Raw genomic sequence first — 20,178 nt, 5'->3', positions numbered from 1 at the left:
CAACCGGGTAGGTTGTATTTTTTGGGAAGTTTGTCGAATGGGGGATGGTTGCCACCCGGGGTGGAAAACTGCTCAGGGCGGACTACAGGAAAATAACATGCTGCACTTGTTTCCGTTGAAAGGAGATAAAAGTAAAGAAAAACATCTCAAAAATTGAGAAAAGGTATGGTCCAAGAACCAAGGATGGTATACTATTTTTCTATAGTTTATTCGTGCCTTCTTGTTTAATTATTACCCAAATGGTATATGTAATTGAGTAAATATACAAATATACGTTTGTGTTTTTGTTTTTTTACTTACGACATCGGTATGTATTTTTCGACATGTCTTCGCCATTTCTGTGAGAGTTTCCGAACATCGCTTGATATGATCGGTATTTTGTACAATCGTCATCGAAGTTCAGAAGTCAATTGCTTTTCCTAATACAGTTAAAAGTGAGTATGTGAAAATAAAACATATACCTATTTTGAAGTAATCTTTGTATACACTTCTCTAGCGCGGTGGTAATATCGGAAATGGGAAAATGTATCACATAACAACAAGAAGTTCTAAAAGAGAAATTGTGAACGCCAAAGGGGAAAGCCACAAGCAATGTCTGCCTCTTTTTGGCGCTTTTTTCGTTAGGCGACTGCTTCATGACAAAATAAGAAATTGAGTGGGTAAGGAACAAAATTGTAAAAAAAAAAAAAAAAATTCTTTAATCTCACTCAACTAACAGATTCTGAATTGGGAAGCTACTGCTCGCACTTGAGTTTGTACCTCGAAGTGGGTTCATAATTATTCGATGGATGCCAAGCACCTTTAAAGAAAGGATTACCCGCCGGTGATTTAAGGGGAAGCAAGTGCTTATTCAAAGCTTCGGACATACATGAAGATGTTCTGTAAGATCCTTAGACTAAGTTTTATACACATTAAGCAGCTAGACACTTCCTCAAAATGGGTAACGTTGGTGATTTTGAAGAGGTTATTCTGCACGATTTGAAACCTTATTATCACTTTCCCGGTGCCATACACAGTGAAGGAATAACCTTCGTCAAGGAAACCAATACATTGTTATGGGTTGATATTTTTAAAGGGCAAGTTCATAAGGTTGAAGATATAAAACATCCCGAGTCCAGTCATTCCTTTTTTCGTATTACTAGGGCCAATTATGGCAAGAACTCGCCAATTGAGTATCCTCCTAACCCAGATGAATTAAAGGAATCCGTGGGCTGCATATTTCCAATACTCGATGAAACTTCCCACAATGAAGTCAAACAAGTATTATTTGGCAGTAAATTTGGTATAGGTAGGTTGGATTTTAGCACTAGCGAATGGGAATACGTCATCTTGTATTCCGAATGTCCTGACTTAAGCACAGACAGAGCATATAAATTGAGATCCAATGATGGGAACGTTTCACCAGATGGGAAATATATTTATGTGGGGCTAATGAGCGATTTTCCATTTGAATTAGAACCTATTGGGTGCTTGCTTCGTGTTGATCTACTAGCTCGCGAGATAAAGATCGTTTGGAATTGTTTGTTAATTCCTAATGCCATCCACTGGGATGAAAGCGATCAAAAGACGATGTACGTGACGGATTCTTTAAACTTCACTATTTGGAAGTGTCCTGGTGGCGATTTGCTCAAACGCGACGAGTTGATTGATGTGAAAAACTCTAACAATCAATCTTTTGAGTCACCTGAGCCGGATGGAAGCGCGGTTTGGTTTAGCAAAGACGGAAAACATTCTGGTTTTCTGTTTATCACTGTCTGGTCCACCAGCAAAGTTCAAATGTTCGACCTAGCCAACGGAAAGTTGCTGAAGGAGTTTCTTTTGCCGGAGCAGACTCCAAGAGTTTCATGTTGTTGTTTTGTTGGTAAAGATCTTTTTGTGACTACTGCAAATGCAGAAATTAACGACACTGTAAGAACCAATGCTGACAAGAATGGTGGCTGCATCTATAGAATCCCAAACGTGCTGGACGGAAATGTCCCTCTGGAATCTACGAAGCGACAACCTCTCCACTAGGGGCACATACATGTGTTTATATATATGCAACTTATGTACCTAGCCTATGTACCTAGCGCCATTATGATACCGCTTATGAGCGAATCGAAGGGAAGATTTCAAACTCTTTCTTGTATATCGCACAGCCGCTCCAGTTCGGTTGCCTAGTGGTAAGGAGAAAAACCTAAGGGGCGGACAATCAAAAATACATAAAAGAGGGAAAAGGAAAAAGAAATAAAAAGAAAATATATTGAATGTTACACTTTTCTCGAGAAATATCTAAGGACAAGATCTCCGACATACTACTACTATTAAAAACACATACGACGCCATATAAAAAATGCCGAAAGTTGCTATTTTGATTTACTCAGTGGACGATACAATTGCCAAGTTGGCAGAGAATGAGAAAAAAGGTATCGAGATAGCTGGTGGTGAGGCTGAAATTTTCCAAGTACCAGACGTTAGCTACAAAACTGAAAACCTGGGAGAAGAAGGAGAAGCGGGAGGCAAAGTTGCTAAAACTAATGCGGATTTTTCGTACAAAATTCTAACAAGAGAGACGTTGGTCGAGTACGATTACTACTTATTCGGAATACCTACTAAGTTTGGTAACTTCCCCGCGGAATGGAAAAGCTTCTGGGACTCTAACACTGGTGGCCTTTGGGCCAAGGGATCTCTTCATGGCAAAATTGCCGGTTTGTTCGTCTCAGGCGCAATAAGCGGAAAGGGGGATACAGAAATGTGTATCATGAACGCAATGAGTACTCTAGTTCACCATGGAGTCATCTACGTCCCATTGGGGTATAAGAACGCATACAAGGAATTAACCGACACTGATGATGTCAATGGATCCTCCGCATGGGGCGCAGGATCCATCTCTGGACTCGACGGTAACAGACCTCCCAGTGTTTCCGAGCTAAAAGTTCACCAACTTCAAGGGAAGGCGTTTTACGACCGCATCAAAGATTTGTAAAACCATGTATATATTATCTTTATACATAAGTATGATATAACATAACTGTAACATTGAAGAAATATGACTAAGGGCCAATGGGGAGGGCCCTTCCACGCCATTTGCCCGATAGTTTATCCTTCTCTTGCTTTTCCGACGGCCCGGCTGCATGTGGCGGGGCAGCGCTGAATAAAAAAACGTGGGGGAGTGATTAAAATCATGCGCTTATTGTGTCAATACAGGAAACCTCACAGTTATCATCACTACATCGCAACGAGCTGCCTTCACTTGTTATTAGCCACGCATACCCCTTTTCGCTAACTAATAGTGCATAAAATAATCGTTGCTTCCTGAGTTACGGCTTCTTTCTTGATAAATACTATTATATATGGTTGTGTCTTCGTACGCACGTCAAGTTTAGCGTTGTCTCGAAACTTTTTATTGTCGTTCTCGCTCTTTGTCTCTCAATAAAGTATTAGATTGAGAAAGAAAAAAGGAGAGGAATAAGTAATTGCATGAGAATGACCTTGAGTAATTGTGAGTCTTTGGATAACTTATTTTACGACCCTCTAGAGGAAGAGGAAAGTAGTAAATTCATTGAAGCGGTCAGAATTTTAATGAGTAGAAACGACATGAGATATTCTTCCGCTGCTGCAAATGGTACGTACTGCTTAAGAAAGGTCAAGTCTTTAAACGCCAAACAATGGAAAATAAATAAGAAAAGAACGTACATATTGCCAACGGTCAAGAAGAAGAATTTTGATTTTCACGAGCAAAGAAGCTTAATCTTGAATTTGAATTTATGGAAATTCATCAAATTCATTAATTGTGGCAGTAAAAACAATTACAAGAAAAATGACAAGCATGAGAGACACTTGAACAAGACTGTAAAGAATGGCAATGTTTTACTGTTACAAAAACACAAGAAAGTGGACAATGATCAAAGGTTGGAGAACCTTTTTTGGAGAAGTTGGTTTAAGGCACGCAAAAGAAAAGACATAGTGGACGGCCCACGAGAAAGGCACATCAAATTTAACGATAACGTCGAACAGTGCATTATAACTGATGATCACTTTATACAAAGGCTCCCCTCGACACGATTGAATTCGGCTGATGAACCGCGCCCTTGTTCACAGTCTGAACTTGATTCCTGTATTGGCTACGCAGCAAGCAAGCGAATTTTTTATGACTATAGCAGCGTTTACGTCGCCAGTGACACTATTACTGCCACTGCTGTCAGGGACACTGCCACTGCCACTGCAACCGCCATTATCAGTAGTAATAGTGGGGACCATCGGCATAAGCACGACGTTCGCGACGTTCCAAGGAATGTTCTGCTAGGGGGAAGAAAACCAGATTTCAGTAGTGTGCTTCGGGTTGACTCTGATCTCAAGCTATCCAACATAAGTCATCATTCCGCCGTAAAATCCTCGTCGACTTCAAGCCATTCTACATTTATTTTCGAGTCAGAAACTGACACTGACACTGACACTGACACTGATACTGATACTGACACTGACACTGAAGCAGAAACTGGAACTGAAACGGGAAATGACATTGATACTTACATAGACGCTAGTATACCCAACGTGCTCTTATAAACTGTTACGTAAACTTTCAATACATTGAGCCTGTGTTCACGTCGTCTTCTAAAAACTCCTCATAAAGTATGATCACGTGATATATAGCAACAATTTTGTTACCCGCATTTAAATTGTCTCTATTCCGGGTGGCAAACCAAAGGCGGCCAAGGGACCTACCCTCACAAAGGACAACGACAAACAAATGGCAGCTTTCTGGACCACACAAGACAAAACAACAAACTCAGGCTTTTATTACCCTGCTGTGGACCCAACCTAAAGTAAATAAATAAACATCATCACAAGCAAGGTTATCTACACTGTATTTGTTATTAGTTTGAACTCAAGGTGTTGCTGCTGAATTAGAATATTTATAGCTCAATCAATATGCCTTCAGGTCATAATGATAAAAACGCAAATCAAGAGTCCGTGGAAGAGGCTGTCTTGAAATATGTCGGTGTAGGTCTAGATCACCAAAACCATGACCCTCAATTGCATACGAAGGATCTGGAAAACAAACACTCTAAAAAGCAGAATAATGTCGAAAGTAGTAGTGATGTTGATGTTAATAATAATGATGACAGTAATAGGAATGAGGATAATAACGATGATTCCGAGAATATTAGCGCACTGAACGCGAATGAATCATCTCCGAACGTAGATAATGCCAACTCCAATGAACAACATAATGCAGTCATGGACTGGTATTTAAGGCAAACGGCGCATCACCAACAAGACGATGAAGATGAGGAAAACAATAATAACAATGACAATGGCAATGACAGTAATCACTTTTCTCAATCTGACATAGTCGTGGATGACGACGACGACAAGAATAAGAAAGATGCGAGTGTTGGCGTGGACGATGATCACCAATCTATGGCTATGGCTGCCGTTGCTGCTGCTTACACTCTATCGAAAAATAACAACAACAATAACGATAGCACCAACCCGCACAAAAGACAGCATGATAATGAAAATGGTCATGATAATTCACAGAAAAAGCAGAAAAACAATAACGATGATGATGATAGGCAAATTGGAAACGTGGATCCGGAATTAACCACTTTGGGTGATGCGGATGACAACGATACCAATAATGACGTGATTGATCGTGACCAACTGGTCCACAAGGCTATAATCGATGCAGATTCGATTACTCAACATCCTGATTTCCAGCAATATTTGAATACTGCGGCTGATACTGACGATAACGAAAAATTGAAACATATTAAAGACCACTTAATGCGTACCCATGGTTTGAATCAGCAGAACAAGAATGACAACGACGATACTGATGATTTATCAAATAGTACCAAGCAATACTCTGAGCTACAAAAAGACTCCATGCTAGATAATTCCCTCAACAAATCCAGAAATTATATGGAGGTCTTGCCTAAAGTTATCTCTCAAGATACTCAACAGCATCAACAAAAATCTCCTTCTCATGATAATGAAGCTGGTAATGTAGATAATTCAGAAATATCGCAGCTACTTCAATCAGCCGCCACAAAGGCATCGTCTTTAGTATCTTTATCCTCATCTTCAGCAACGCCATCGACTTCAAGGTCTAACAATAGCAAAGCCTTTGATAAAGCCGAAGATGCCGCTTTAGAAAGGTTTATCAATGAGTATGAGGCCATTGAACGTTTGACTAGACAACAAGTTTGTGAAAGGATATGGAGTTCTGACAGGCCAAAGGACAACTTTTGGAATAATATTTACAAAGTATTACCTTATAGATCTAGCTCCTCCATCTATAAACATATGAGAAGAAAATATCACATTTTCGAACAGCGTGGTAAATGGACCGCGGAGGAGGAGCAAGAGCTAGCTAAATTATGTGCGGAAAAAGAAGGCCAGTGGGCGGAAATAGGTAAAACTTTGGGAAGAATGCCCGAAGATTGTAGAGATCGTTGGAGAAACTACGTAAAATGTGGTACCAATAGAGCATCAAATAGGTGGTCTGTTGAAGAAGAAGAACTTTTGAAAAAGGTCATCGGCGATATGTTGGAAGAAGCCCAGCAACAACAGTCTCAATTGCATCCAAACTTATTGGAAGAAGAACAGCACTTACTACAAGATGACCAGAATGATCATCGTAATGACGATGAAGACGACGATGATACAGCTTCTGCTGCTGCTGCTGCTGCCGCTGCTATTCAAGAACAACAACAACTTCTTCAACAAAAGCAACAAGACGATGACGATGCTATTGCCGCCGCTGCTGCCGCCGCTGCTTCTTCATCTCTTGGAGACAATAACAAAGACGAAGACAAGCCACACGATTCATTAGGTATTCAGCTGGATGACAATTCTCAAAATTCGATAGTACCTGCCCCATCAGCAACAAGCACACATTCTAAAAGTTTGTCAAATACAATAAGACGTCACAATAATAAATTAAGGAAATCTCTGATGGGTAATGGTAAACTAGATTTCAAAGACATCATCAATTGGACCATTGTTAGTGAGCGCATGGGTGGTACAAGATCACGTATTCAATGTCGTTATAAATGGAACAAATTAGTTAAAAGGGAAGCTATTGCCAAAATTCAAACTGTAAAAGACGATGACATGTTATGGATTTTTGAAAAATTAAGAGATTTAGGTATAACGGAGGATTCTCAAGTGGATTGGGATGAACTAGCAGCTTTGAAGCCTGGCATGAAATTAAATGGGTTGGAACTGAAATTGTGCTATGAGAGAATGAAGAAAAAGGTTAAAGGCTACAAACAAAAATCAATCAATGAAATTAGTAAAGAGCTAGTTGATTATTTTAGCTCCAATATTTCAATGAAAACAGAAAATTAGTTCCAGGAAGTATATTTGGCAAAAGCGAAACAAAATACAATAATGATTGATAGTATGTATGTGTTGTTTTTCCTTCATTTCTCTTTTTTCAGTCCTATAATAATTTGGCTAATCTGCCTTCACTTACCGCCAGAGATATTGACTTTTCTTTTTCCTTCCTTGACACCAATTTTTTTGTTTTCGACTTACACATGGAGCCGTTGTATTTATATTATTTTTACTTATATGTATAATGAATTTATTTTTTGTCCCAGAATAAACTGGTCTTCTCTGCATAAATTCTTGCAAAGACTGGCGCGACGCGACGCCCATGCCAGGGAATGAAGAAGCAGTTGGACTCACCAGCGCCTTGCCAAAGTGTCATTATTAAAAATGTCATTCATATATTCATGTTAAAAATATATAAAATAGATAAGCCGTATATAGAAACAATTACTAAAGAGAAGGAAGAAAACTAAGGCTGGTAAAAGAAAAAGAATAAGGGCCTAATATTTGGCGCTTCAATTTAAATAATTCACCAAAGATTCTACGTTTTATTCTCCACTTATTATTATATCATCTTGTTAATTTTATTTCTTTAAAATTTAGCAAATTGCTTGTTGGCCTTACCGGTAGCAGCAGAGACCTTGACGACGTTAAATCTAACAGTCTTGGAGATTGGTCTACATTGACCAACGGTAACAATGTCACCAACTTGGACACGGAAAGCTGGGGAAACGTGGACTGGAACGTTCTTGTGTCTCTTTTCGTATCTGTTGTACTTAGGGATGTAATGCAAGTAAGCTCTTCTGATGACGATGGTACGGTGCATCTTGGTGGAGACGACGGTACCAGTCAAGATCTTACCACGGATGGAAACTAAACCAGTGAATGGACATTTCTTGTCAATGTAAGAACCTTCAATAGCGGTCTTTGGGGTCTTGAATCCCAAACCGGCGTTCTTATACCATCTCTTGGTTCTCTTGGAAGTCTTGACCTTTGGATTGTTGAAGATGTGAGGTTGCTGTTTAAAATAGCATGTTAGTAAACCAGTTGATTTGTAATATAATCATGAATTTCGTTCCTATTATTTTAGGCAAAAAGGAAATCGTTGAGCGTGTCATAGTCATTGAAGAAAAACGTTACGTAAGATGGAACCTTCCTTACTTTGGTATTGGCCGATAAAAGTAGTCATTCAGCATAGAAAACGTTGTAGTAATGATTATGGGTTTTGGCTCTATCGTAATTTAGGTAATTGCAACATTCTTTCACGGTTATATTTCATCTTTAGGTTGAAAGTTCCCTTTTTTGCTAGAATTGATTTATAATTCGCTCTTATTGTGGCGAACTCTCGATTATTCGAGATCCTGCTCTCAACTAGTGGCCTTTTTCTTGAGATACAGCGCTTGCCACTCTTTCTTTCCATTAATCTGGAAATCGGTTGTAAAACTATAGCAACATTATCTCGACTAATTTTCCTTTTCGTATTGAATACTTCATTGATTATCTCACTCGGGTTGTAATTCACTCATACCTTTTGGAAAGCTCTTTCAGATTGAACAGTTAATTCAGTGGACATCTTTTTCCCTGGCTTGATACGTTTCCTCTAAGTCTTCAGTAAACGCTACTATATAAATTGCACTAGCTATATTAGTATCACTATTACCTATTGGTTATAGATTTTCAACAGAGGACAGCAGAGAAAGGGAAACCCAAAGCTACTGGACTTGCCCGCTGAAAGGATGGTGTGGAACCTGGCTGACCCCAGCGAGAGTACTTCTTTCATTTCACAAAGACGCATCGCATCTTTTCTATGATAAGGTCAATACGGTCAGCGTGGAAAAGAGACAGTGCTCTGAAATGTTTGGGTTTAATAATGTATGGGTGCGGGAAGGAAATGTTTTTTCAGAGAATCTTGTCCAACGGTAATAAGGTACTCCCAGATATTGACGAGAGCGTAAAACTATACATATTTACTATACGCTAATTACTTGTACATCGCTGTCAAAGGACCAACTGAATGAATATATATCAAATTTATAATTTTTTTTCCTATTCTTTTTGCATTTTGTCAAAGACTTCTTTGGCTTGTAGCATGACATCAAATATGAAGGAATGTCCTCCATTTAGGAGCAGTGTTAGTCTGACATCTTTTACAAAATCTAAATAGCGATCAACGACTATCCTATCTCCGATGGATTTGAACCTCCCCTCACAACCGTCAGGTGCAGAATGGTCTGTGTATTTCGGAGTAACCTCTAGTTCAATAAATTTTTCTAACTGAAACACCAGCTCATCTGGATCTCCTTCGAAGTCTGCATAAGTCTTATTTAATTTCTTGATTAAAAACTCATTTAAAAATATTTGTAATTCCTTATAATGCTTTTCAATGTAGTTAGAATCCTCCGGCAGTTGCTTGTATTCATGGATGGGGATGTTACTTTTCGCATTTGGATTGGAGGTCTTGAAGTGTGATGCAGGTGCAACAATCACTCGTCGTGAAACTTCCTTGGATAAAATGGGTTTAATAGTAGAAAAATGCTTTACAGGTCGAATTTTACTCAAGCGGTTGATTAGCATCGGTGACTTGATTTTCTTCAGTTACATTCACATAATAGAGGTTTACTTTCCCATTATGATTTTATCCAGGTTATCTCTGTCTGGATTTTTCACTTTTTGCGTGTCATCTGAAGTTGCACCCTTCATTTCTAGTTGACTTATCAGTTCGGATAATACAATGCGTGCCGTTCTCGGATCCGGATGATTTAGCCGAACGTTAACTTCCCCTATTACAAGCATGGTATCATGGGCGTGAGATCTTCTGGCGGTTTGCATTAGTGGATGATATGATGCCGCTAGTGGATTGAGAGACGAAATCGCTATCAACAAGACGAAAATGAAATGTACTATACCAGAAACGCAGAAGGTCGTATTGATTGATGAAATCGGTGGATACGACGTTATCAAGTATGAGGATTATCCTGTACCATCGATTTCGGAGGAAGAGTTACTAATAAAAAACAAGTACACAGGTGTTAACTACATCGAAAGTTACTTCCGGAAGGGTCTTTATCCCTGTGAAAAACCGTACGTATTGGGCAGGGAAGCGTCGGGTACCGTCGTAGCAAAGGGTAAAGGTGTAACCAATTTTGAAATTGGAGACCAAGTTGCTTATATATCTAGTTCAACTTTTGCGCAGTATACAGGAATTTCGTCCCAAGGTACAGTAATGAAGCTGCCAAAAGAAACAAGTGATGAAAAGTTGAAAATTTATGCGGCTGGTTTATTACAAGTTCTCACTGCTTTGTCCTTTACAAACGAAGCGTACCACGTTAAAAAGGGCGACTATGTACTGCTTTTTGCTGCAGCTGGTGGTGTTGGATTAATTTTAAATCAGTTGCTCAGGATGAAAGGTGCGCATGCGATTGCAGTTGCCTCGACTGATGAAAAGCTTAAGATAGCGAAGGAATACGGCGCCGAATATTTGATCAACTCTTCTAAAGAAGATATTTTAAAGCAAGTTTTAAAAATTACCAATGGTAAAGGCGTTGATGCTAGTTTTGATTCAGTCGGAAAGGATACCTTCGAAATTACCTTAGCCGCGCTAAAAAGAAAAGGTGTATTTGTTTCCTTTGGAAATGCATCAGGCCTTATCCCGCCATTCTCTATTACCAGACTTTCCCCAAAGAATATTACTTTGGTGAGACCTCAACTTTACGGCTATATCGCCGATGCAGAGGAATGGAAATATTACTCCGCCGAATTTTTTGGCCTAGTCAATTCGAAGAAATTGAACATTAAAATATACAAAACATACCCATTAAAGGATTATAAAGTTGCTGCAGCTGATATAGAAAGTAGAAAAACTATTGGTAAACTAGTTCTCGAAATACCACAATAGAATCATATTGATGTATTTTAATAATTTAGCTGCTTTTTTGCCCTTTTCTTTTTGTGTTCACGAATTTTACTCTTCTTGGGTTAAGTAGGGATTATAATAAGTGTTTCACCTTCTATTTTTCTAAAAGGCTATATAAACTGGTCCGACGCAAAATTTATTAAATGTGACGCTGCAGAAATCGGGGACTTTTTCGACAAAAAAAGTGTAACAAAAATAGAATAGGTATATATTAACAGAACCATTTGAATAAAAATTTACTTATATTTTCCTTTTTTCCTGATTTTATTTAAAGAAGAGATATTCAAGTATAGCTATTTTCTTCCTCTTTGCCTATTTGTTTGGTGGCTTTCTTTATAATTCGAATCTGTTCGCAAAATTATTGATAAAGAGCTATTCAATTATTAGCTAATTATGGAAACTGTTTTGCAGCCAAAAGCTAGACCATTTGAGTCTTTGAAAAGGAGGCGTTTTAGAGAATGGTTAAGGCCGTCGACTGCACATGGATCCTTGTTGCATTCTGATGCATTAGATTTGCGCGACTTTGCAAAACCTAATCCTACTGAGACATTTTCTAATTTAAATCCTGCTCATGGACCTTTGGTCACAACTCCAATAAAATACAAGTGCCAGGATGGAAAGAGTTCTTTCTTCCGTGGAGACACTAAATTCGAAACTCTGTTCAGTAATAGAAAATTCTACGAGTTCAAAGATAATTTAAAAAGAGGATTGAAGAAAATACGTCATGGGAGAAATGGACATCAAAACGAAAAGAGTTGTCCAGCAGCCGAAGAAACAAAAAAGTCAGAGCCAGGTAATATGTACAAGGCAGACGATGATACACCCTGTTTTAATAGATTTCATACGAATTCGAAGGAATTTGAAACGCAATTTGATTATTCAAATAAAAGCCAAGATTCCGACAAGGCTTATCTAGACAGTGAATCGTGCTGGAACCTGAGTGAGAGATTTATTCCTTTTAACAATTTAAAATATGAAGACTTGAAACACTTTGAAGAGAATTTGCAAAGCTTGGCGCCCGCAACTTTTACTCCAATTGAATCAAATGAATCGCTTGACAGGTCAGATTCGATGCGTGGCACAAAACGAAGCATTCGCAATGATTCTAGTGATACTACTTCTGAAAAAAGGCTATGCTTAAAACAGTACTCAAATGAATCTGGATCGGATCATTCAATGGAAAGTACGCCTTCAATATACATTACCAAAGAACTTCAACAAAAAATTGAAGTATTAAGTTCCACAGATTCGTTTTTAATTGAAAAAGTAGATTTTCCCTCTACCAATATAATTGGTTCCAGTACCTCCGATAATGAAAGCGATAACGAATGCATAAATATGGATCAAGAATCAATAAATAATGTTGCCACTGAGAATGACGAAAACATGATCGTAACTGATTCTAATATTAGTACAGTAGGTGCAATGGAAAAGCCAATTGAAGTGAGCTCGGCTTTAAAAGATGATACATTGGATAAGGATATAGATGACGCGAGCAGTAGCTATTCAGATGATGTAGAGACCACGTTTGAGCCAATTGAATCTCAAGAACTTTCCGGTTTATCTGAGACAAGTTCAAGTGAAAGTAGCAAAATTTATACTATCCCAACATTTCGAGGTATTACCAATCAGATCAATATATCACAAATTCTTTCAAAGGTTCACAAAGGTGACTTAAGCCAAGATAACTTAACGCATTTGATCAAAAGTCATAAAAACAAGAAGAGATGCGTAAACTTCAGAAATAAAAGATTTTATGATGCTTTCAATCCATATGTTGATAACGAAGAAGAGGTAGAGCTATCTGACAGCGAAAACTCTTCAGAAATGGATACAGACCTTGGTATAAACGATCGGAGTACCTCTAGTGTTCGGTTTGATGAAAATTCACGACTTTTAATTTATAAGAAATTTAAAAAGTTAAACAAAGACGGGAGTCAGAGTGGTTATTCAACTACGGAAACAAGGTCGATTTTAAAGGCAAAGATGAATTTGCAGCAGGATGAAGAGTCTCAGAGAGCTTCAAAGTGCGACACAGTGGGTGTCGCCCAATTTTTACACTATTTTCAGTATACAGAGTACAAAAGGCAAAGGAATGAAGCAGAAAATTATAGACTGAGGGGAGAACAACTAAGTAAGTACTATTCTGAGGAGTATCCTCTGGATATTGCGGCTGTTGGATGCGAGGGTTCCGTTAATGATAAATCTGGGATCATATCAAGTATGAGAGCTACGGAAAGAAACATCGGTAGGCAATTAAAAGGTATAAGTAGTCAAGGGGCACAAATTATATCGCTTGATGAGGATGTCTTTTGAACAGAAAACAAAACGCTTAACATTTACTACTCCATAAAATTGTTTTCACTTTACTTCACACATTACATACGTGGTTATACATATATTTATGCATTTGTAGCTAAAAGGGAATCAACTATTGATAGTTACCATTTAGTGAATAACATAAAAAATCATCGTTAGACAAAGATAATGCGTATATACGATTCTCCGCTTTGTTAACATGCCTTTATTTGGACACAATATTTGGTTGAATATAGGTCAGGTATCTTCTATTTACTCCTAGTATGGCAATTCAAAACTACAGTTAGACAGGATTCAAACCTGACATCCAATTTAATAAAGGCAGACACCTGACGATTGACAATGTAGCAGGAAAATGACAACAACGTATAAAATGAAGGAGATTTTTTTTTCAATATTATATAGAATATTGCTTTTATTTTGTAGATTTCTTAATACTCCCTTGGTGACCCATATTGTTGATAATTAGTAATTAGTATTAATGAAGATGTTGGAATGAAATTCTAATATCATCTATTTAGTATTATATTATCACATGCGGTGCAAGAGGATGGCATAAAGATTGAGAAACAGTCATCCAATCTAATGGAAGCTGAAATGCAAGGATTGATAATGTAATAGGATAATGAATGGCAACGTATAAAAGGAAAAGAAAATAAATTAATATTTATTACGTAGAATTATCGATTCCCTTTTGTGGATTCCTATATCCTCGAGGAGAACTTCTAGTATATTCTGTATACCTAATATTATAGTCTTTAGCAACAATGGAATCCCAACAATTATCTAATTACTCACCCAATTCTCAGAAGAATGGGTGTTGATCCTCTTATATCATATAAGAGAGGTACATAAAATACACGCCGATTGGTTCATCGTAGTATGACCAATATAATAATAGGTCAGGTAGTTAAAATATGTTCAATCCGACGACTCATATTACTCATGTATATAACTACCGCCCCAATGTTCAATTAATAGATCGTTAACTCGATTGTAGTACTATCTGCATTGCTCGTATAATATTTCATATTCTACAATTAGGTACAATTATATTTGGACGTATCTGAGATGTACATTAGTATACGATGTAACCATTCAGATTGTTACTAGAGCAACTTAAACTAACATTAATGCCCCACCCGTTCCAACAGATATACTGAGAATTTGGTGAATAATTAGATAATTGTTAGGATCCCATTGTTACTAAAGGCTATAATATTAGGTATACAGAATATACTAGAAGTTCTCCTCGAGGATATAGGAATCCACAAAAGGGAATCGATAATTCTACGTAATAAATATTAATTTATTTTCTTTTCCTTTTATACGTTGCCATTCATTATCCTATTACATTATCAATCCTTGCGTCTCAGCTTCCCCTAAACTTGATGACTGTTTCTCAATATATATGTCATCTTCTTACACCGTATGTGCTATTATACTAGTAACATGAATACTAGTCGGTAGATGATATTAGAATTTCATTCCAATATGTACATAGTATGAGAATACTCTGTAAAGATGTTTGAAGGCCTATACTCTTACCAAAAAATTCATTGAATCTACGTGTTTTTAGTGGCTGCCATAATAATGGATATGAATTGGGCAGATTTCAAATTCATACTATTAACATATATCTAATTACAACGTAACATCGAGTTCCGGTCCAATGGTCCAGTGGTTCAAGACGTCGCCTTTACACGGCGAAGATCCCGAGTTCGAACCTCGGTTGGATCAAGCTCTTTCCTTTTTGTTGATCTGTTAGCACCTTCAGTAAAGGCTTCCAGGAAAGATATTTTATCTTCTCTATTCAGAAGAAAACCGTTTCTCACTCCAAGTACTTTACTTCCTTCACCGTTTGTGGAGGTTAAGACTTTACTAGTATCAGATCTCAGGGATACCTAATAAAACAAGAAGGAAACCTAAAAAATGTGCCCCTAAAAGTACTACCAAGGTATCCGAATAGATTCCTGACGCAGACCTCCCTTACCAGAAAATTGAGGTGAGGAGGCAGCCAACCTAGTCCTAAAAACGTTTAAGGGCAATACAACCGAGTCTTCATTTATTCATTTATGAATTACTCTGTTGTCTTTTTAATCTCGGTTCCAGCAGTTTACTTCAATGAAACCCCCTAAACATTACGGAGGTTTCATTATAAATCGATGGCACCGTTGTATGGACGTATTGCTTTTGTGGAGCAATACATCTATGCCAATTCGTGTTTAGATGAGTCCGCTTTCAATAATTTATATAGTTTTTTTGAATTTGAAATCTCCGCAATTTAAATCCGTTATGGCTTTAAAAAATGTAAAAAATAAAGGCTGCTTCTACCATGCCTTGAGAAAGAAAAGCTTCAATAGTGAAGCAGTGTATCATTTACAAGCTTTAACCCCAATAATTTTTCCACACTATTGTAAACATAAAAGTCTCCTATGCTTTAACGAGTATGCTGAAAAATTGTTTGAGGAAATTGGGAGATTATCAAACGAGATGTTCAATAAAAACGTTACATACCCCAGTCTATAGGACAAAAAACCTTCAGGTTCTCAGAGATATGCTCTCCGGTATCAAACTGCTGGAAAAAATAATAACATCATCCTCCTACAATAAAACGTTGATATATGAACCTAAGTATAAATCTAGGCCACAGGTCGTTAGTTCGCATGACACTTTGAGACTACAGAACGTAATGCGTGAGTTAGTAGATTCCCTACAGGTGGATGAAGCTATCAACACAAGGCTTCAATCAAATAGATCACGAAAGCTGGGTAGGGTTGGCCTTCAGCTGTTCATGGATTGCATCCGGGAAAACTTAACGTCAACTTCAACATCTTTGACATGTTCCTTACTGGAGTACTATTTCAAATATCCCGAGAAGGAAGTGATCAATGGGATTAAAACCGGATTGCGATATATCAGAGATTTTCTCGAGAAAAACAAGATTATGGTGAAAAGTCAAAACAATATTGTTGCCCTGGTTGAACAATTCGCTCTCTCCTCTTCGGATAGCCAAAGCGTCAAAAGGGTTCTAAAAGCCATTGACTATGAATTGTTTTCGGATGATATCGTGCGAGTCATAAACGGCAAAAAGACTTACGATGAGGTTGATATATTCAAAGGTTGGAAATATCCAGCTGGTATTTTAGATAGTAACGAGTCCTATTTAAGATCCTTGGAGTTACCTACTAAGAAACTAGTTTCTATTGAGAAAGATATGCTAGTTCTTATGTATGATGGAACATTACGAGACGCTAATAAGATTCTACCCACAATAACGTACGCAAGAAAGTTGAAAAAATCTGTCCTTTTAATCGTCAACGGAGATTGCACAGGTGATGCTTTGACATCCATTACAATTAATAATAACAGAAACAAGAGAGAAAATAATGAAAGCCGAATTGTGGTTGTGAAGTATTCGGAAAAGGCGAACAATAACTTAGCGCTACAAGAAAACCATGATTTTATAAAATTTTTAAGGTTACCTTGCGGATATGATAGCATCTACTCACCAGAATATAGCCCGTTAGTGCCAAGTAAAATGTGTGCAGACAAATATTATGGCAATGTTGAATCCATAAAGGCAACCACAGGGGAGGCATTCCTATATAACTCCATTGGTACTGAAGCACTTTCAAATAAAGTTCCAAAATCCTTCCTCCAAAAAACGGTCACTTTAAGCATTGGTGGACATAATGAAATCGAAATCGACCAAAGAAGAAATGCTCTAGATAATTTCTTGAATAACACCTTATGTCACGGGCTGGCCAAAGGGTTCATTCCTGCCTACGGTGTCTCCCTATTGAAAACAGTTCCTGGTCTAAACAGACTGAAAGCCAATGAATCGAATTTCATGACTAAGGTGGGCATAGATGCTGTTTTATCAGCAGTTGTTCTTCCATCTGAGGTGGCTTTTAAGAATGTATATGGGTATAACTATTATGAAATCAGTAGCCTGATAGCAGATACTATAAACGAAAAGTCCTTTCAACTGGCTAAGTGTTCTCCCAATTCAGAACCGATGAATACGGTAAAAGGTGGAAGTTTAGAACCGTGGAACAAGATGGATTCATGTTTAGCCGGCGTAGAAACGTTCATTGAATTACTTACAAGCTGTAATACAATTATCACATGTGTATACAAAAAGCCTGAACGGCACAGATAAAGCTTTACATACTTTTAAGTAGTCAGAATGAGTCATTGTAAATAGACATTGCTACGGCGCTGCCTTTTATCACTTTTACCTTCTCATATTATTCCTGCTCAATTTCTTTTACGCGGCGTCGGAAAAACTCGGGGTTTTTCCACACCTCAGTAGTTACACCATCTACTTTGGGGATTTGAACCATCTCATTCCAAATCTGGATAATTGCGATTAGATTAAAATACTGAAAGATTATGGATTAGATAAGATAGAAACCAACACGAAATTTGCTGTAATAGCTGTGTCTTTGTGTCCTTAAAAGAAAGCAGGGTTAAAGGCATATGGAGACACATTTCTCTAACTTTTTAACGTCTATGCTAGAACCAGGGCCAGGAAGTGATAAACATGCAAGCTTCAAGTTCACAGTCGAATATAGGGTCTCTGAGGAGTAATTACTCAGACAATTCACTACCCAACAATCAGGTTATAATACACGGTGAGGAAAGCAGCAGCAGCCTGCACAGCGAACGCAACGATTATGATTATGAAAAGAACAAACTGGAAACTGCGGCATCGGATAGCCATGAACGCAAGGACAACCAACTAAGTAGGCTGAAGGATGAAGAATATGTTGTTCCTAAGAGTGAACGCAGAGGGCTGTTACCTCAACTTGCGATTATACCAGAGTTCAAAGATGCCAGAGATTATCCACCGATGATGAAGAAGATGATTGTCTTTTTAATTGCATTTTCTTCCATGATGGGCCCCATGGGTACATCAATCATCTTCCCAGCAATCAACTCAATCACAACGGAATTTAAAACTTCAGTGATTATGGTGAACGTTTCAATTGGTGTATACCTTTTAAGTCTCGGCGTTTTCCCATTATGGTGGTCTTCTCTATCCGAGTTAGAGGGCAGAAGAACTACTTACATCACCTCTTTTGCATTACTGTTCGCATTTAATATCGGGTCTGCTCTAGCCCCTGATATCAACTCTTTTATTGTCCTGAGAATGCTCTGTGGGGCTGCTTCTGCCAGTGTCCAAAGTGTAGGTGCTGGTACGGTCGCCGATCTATATATTAGTGAAGATAGAGGTAAAAATTTGAGTTATTATTATTTGGGTCCACTATTGGCTCCGCTTTTATCTCCAATTTTTGGGTCTCTGTTGGTGAATCGCTGGCCTTGGAGATCCACTCAATGGTTTATGGTCATTCTATCTGGATGTAATGTTATTCTTTTGACAGTGTTATTACCTGAAACATTAAGAAAGCAAGATTCCAAAGGCGCTATTGCTCAAATTTTGGCTGAAAGACGTATTCAAGTAGACAATAGCGAACAACAAGAGATACAGGATGATTATCAGAGGGGAGAAGATGGGGCAGATCAAATAGAAAACCAAGCCGCTACACTCTCTACTGAAAAACATAACTATGTTGGAGAGGTAAGGGACCGAGATTCGCTAGATTTAGAAAGTCACTCTAGCCCCGATACTTTTGATGGTCGAGCTAGGGAAACCCAATTGCAACGGATTTATACAGAGGCAAGTAGAAGCTTGTATGAATATCAGTTAGATGATAGTGGTATCGATGCAACTACGGCACAAGTTACAAGGATAAGATCAACAGATCCAAAATTAGCAAGATCTATCCGAGAAAATAGTCTGAGAAAATTACAAACCAACCTGGAAGAACAAGTCAAAAAGGTGCTATCCAGTAGTGGGGGTGAAATTGCTCCTAAAGAGGTATCAGCAGCGAGGAAGGTCTGGGACACCTTTTTTATTTATTTTATCAAACCTTTAAAATCACTACACTTCCTAGAATACCCGCCTGTGGCGCTTGCAATAACATTTTCCGCAATTTCCTTTTCCACAGTATACTTTGTTAATATGACGGTGGAATATAAATATTCGAGGCCTCCCTACAATTTTAAACCATTATACATTGGTCTGCTGTATATTCCAAACTCTGTAACATACTTCTTCGCTTCTATTTACGGCGGGCGTTGGGTAGACATGCTTTTAAAAAGGTACAAAGAGAAATATGGCATTCTTGCACCTGAAGCCCGTATATCATGGAATGTTGTTACATCTGTGATATCTTTCCCCATCGCGCTACTGATATTTGGCTGGTGCCTAGATAAAAAATGTCACTGGGTAACGCCACTAATTGGAACAGCGCTTTTTGGATATGCCGCTATGATGACAATTGGTGCTACCCTTTCCTACTTGGTCGATTCCCTGCCGGGAAAGGGTGCCACAGGTGTCGCATTGAATAATTTAATAAGACAAATCTTGGCCGCAACCGCAGTCTTTGTCACCACGCCCATGTTAAACGGCATGGGGACTGGATGGGCCTTCACAATGCTAGCCTTTATCGTTCTGGGTGCCAGTAGTGTACTTATAATTTTGAAGAAGCATGGTGATTACTGGAGAGAGAACTACGACTTGCAAAAATTGTACGACAAAATTGATTGATCAT

The 20,178-nt window shown here is 38.1% G+C and overlaps 10 protein-coding genes and 1 non-coding gene across 11 annotated transcripts; 9 read left to right on the top strand and 2 right to left on the bottom strand.

The window, feature by feature from the left end:
* Positions 1 to 936: 936 nt before the first annotated feature.
* SPAR_B01550 (regucalcin) lies at positions 937 to 2,013 on the top strand (the record flags this gene model as incomplete). Its single annotated transcript, XM_033908757.1, has 1 exon — positions 937 to 2,013. One exon carries the CDS (start codon positions 937 to 939, stop codon positions 2,011 to 2,013), a length of 1,077 nt encoding a protein of 358 aa, XP_033764648.1.
* A 319-nt stretch (positions 2,014 to 2,332) lies between these two features.
* Positions 2,333 to 2,965, top strand: RFS1 (flavodoxin-like fold family protein; the record flags this gene model as incomplete). The annotated part of the gene is made up of 1 exon (XM_033908756.1): positions 2,333 to 2,965. One exon carries the CDS (start codon positions 2,333 to 2,335, stop codon positions 2,963 to 2,965), a length of 633 nt encoding a protein of 210 aa, XP_033764647.1.
* Positions 2,966 to 3,459: 494 nt separating this feature from the next.
* Positions 3,460 to 4,545, top strand: REG2 (protein phosphatase regulator REG2; the record flags this gene model as incomplete). The annotated part of the gene is made up of 1 exon (XM_033908755.1): positions 3,460 to 4,545. One exon carries the CDS (start codon positions 3,460 to 3,462, stop codon positions 4,543 to 4,545), a length of 1,086 nt encoding a protein of 361 aa, XP_033764646.1.
* A 366-nt stretch (positions 4,546 to 4,911) lies between these two features.
* On the top strand, positions 4,912 to 7,338 carry REB1 (DNA-binding protein REB1; the record flags this gene model as incomplete). Its single annotated transcript, XM_033908754.1, has 1 exon — positions 4,912 to 7,338. The coding sequence occupies one exon, from the start codon at positions 4,912 to 4,914 to the stop codon at positions 7,336 to 7,338; it is 2,427 nt and encodes an 808-aa protein (XP_033764645.1).
* A 577-nt stretch (positions 7,339 to 7,915) lies between these two features.
* On the bottom strand, positions 7,916 to 8,896 carry RPS11B (40S ribosomal protein uS17; the record flags this gene model as incomplete). Its single annotated transcript, XM_033908753.1, has 2 exons — positions 7,916 to 8,341; positions 8,852 to 8,896. The coding sequence occupies 2 exons, from the start codon at positions 8,894 to 8,896 to the stop codon at positions 7,916 to 7,918; spliced, it is 471 nt and encodes a 156-aa protein (XP_033764644.1).
* Positions 8,897 to 9,369: 473 nt separating this feature from the next.
* On the bottom strand, positions 9,370 to 9,897 carry FMP23 (Fmp23p; the record flags this gene model as incomplete). Its single annotated transcript, XM_033908752.1, has 1 exon — positions 9,370 to 9,897. The coding sequence occupies one exon, from the start codon at positions 9,895 to 9,897 to the stop codon at positions 9,370 to 9,372; it is 528 nt and encodes a 175-aa protein (XP_033764643.1).
* Positions 9,898 to 10,213: 316 nt separating this feature from the next.
* Positions 10,214 to 11,218, top strand: ZTA1 (NADPH:quinone reductase; the record flags this gene model as incomplete). The annotated part of the gene is made up of 1 exon (XM_033908751.1): positions 10,214 to 11,218. The coding sequence occupies one exon, from the start codon at positions 10,214 to 10,216 to the stop codon at positions 11,216 to 11,218; it is 1,005 nt and encodes a 334-aa protein (XP_033764642.1).
* A 411-nt stretch (positions 11,219 to 11,629) lies between these two features.
* Positions 11,630 to 13,552, top strand: GIP1 (protein phosphatase regulator GIP1; the record flags this gene model as incomplete). Its single annotated transcript, XM_033908750.1, has 1 exon — positions 11,630 to 13,552. The coding sequence occupies one exon, from the start codon at positions 11,630 to 11,632 to the stop codon at positions 13,550 to 13,552; it is 1,923 nt and encodes a 640-aa protein (XP_033764641.1).
* Positions 13,553 to 15,221: 1,669 nt separating this feature from the next.
* SPAR_Btrna7V lies at positions 15,222 to 15,295 on the top strand. The gene has a single exon. It is a non-coding gene; the product is annotated as a tRNA-Val (tRNA).
* A 709-nt stretch (positions 15,296 to 16,004) lies between these two features.
* TCM62 (Tcm62p) lies at positions 16,005 to 17,720 on the top strand (the record flags this gene model as incomplete). Its single annotated transcript, XM_033908749.1, has 1 exon — positions 16,005 to 17,720. The coding sequence occupies one exon, from the start codon at positions 16,005 to 16,007 to the stop codon at positions 17,718 to 17,720; it is 1,716 nt and encodes a 571-aa protein (XP_033764640.1).
* Positions 17,721 to 18,104: 384 nt separating this feature from the next.
* QDR3 (Qdr3p) lies at positions 18,105 to 20,174 on the top strand (the record flags this gene model as incomplete). The annotated part of the gene is made up of 1 exon (XM_033908748.1): positions 18,105 to 20,174. The coding sequence occupies one exon, from the start codon at positions 18,105 to 18,107 to the stop codon at positions 20,172 to 20,174; it is 2,070 nt and encodes a 689-aa protein (XP_033764639.1).
* Positions 20,175 to 20,178: the final 4 nt, after the last annotated feature.

The sequence above is a fragment of the Saccharomyces paradoxus genome, chromosome II (assembly GCF_002079055.1).
Source record: "Saccharomyces paradoxus chromosome II, complete sequence".
In the NCBI taxonomy this organism is placed as follows: Eukaryota; Fungi; Ascomycota; class Saccharomycetes; order Saccharomycetales; family Saccharomycetaceae; genus Saccharomyces; species Saccharomyces paradoxus.
This window is presented reverse-complemented; position numbering and strand designations above follow the sequence as displayed.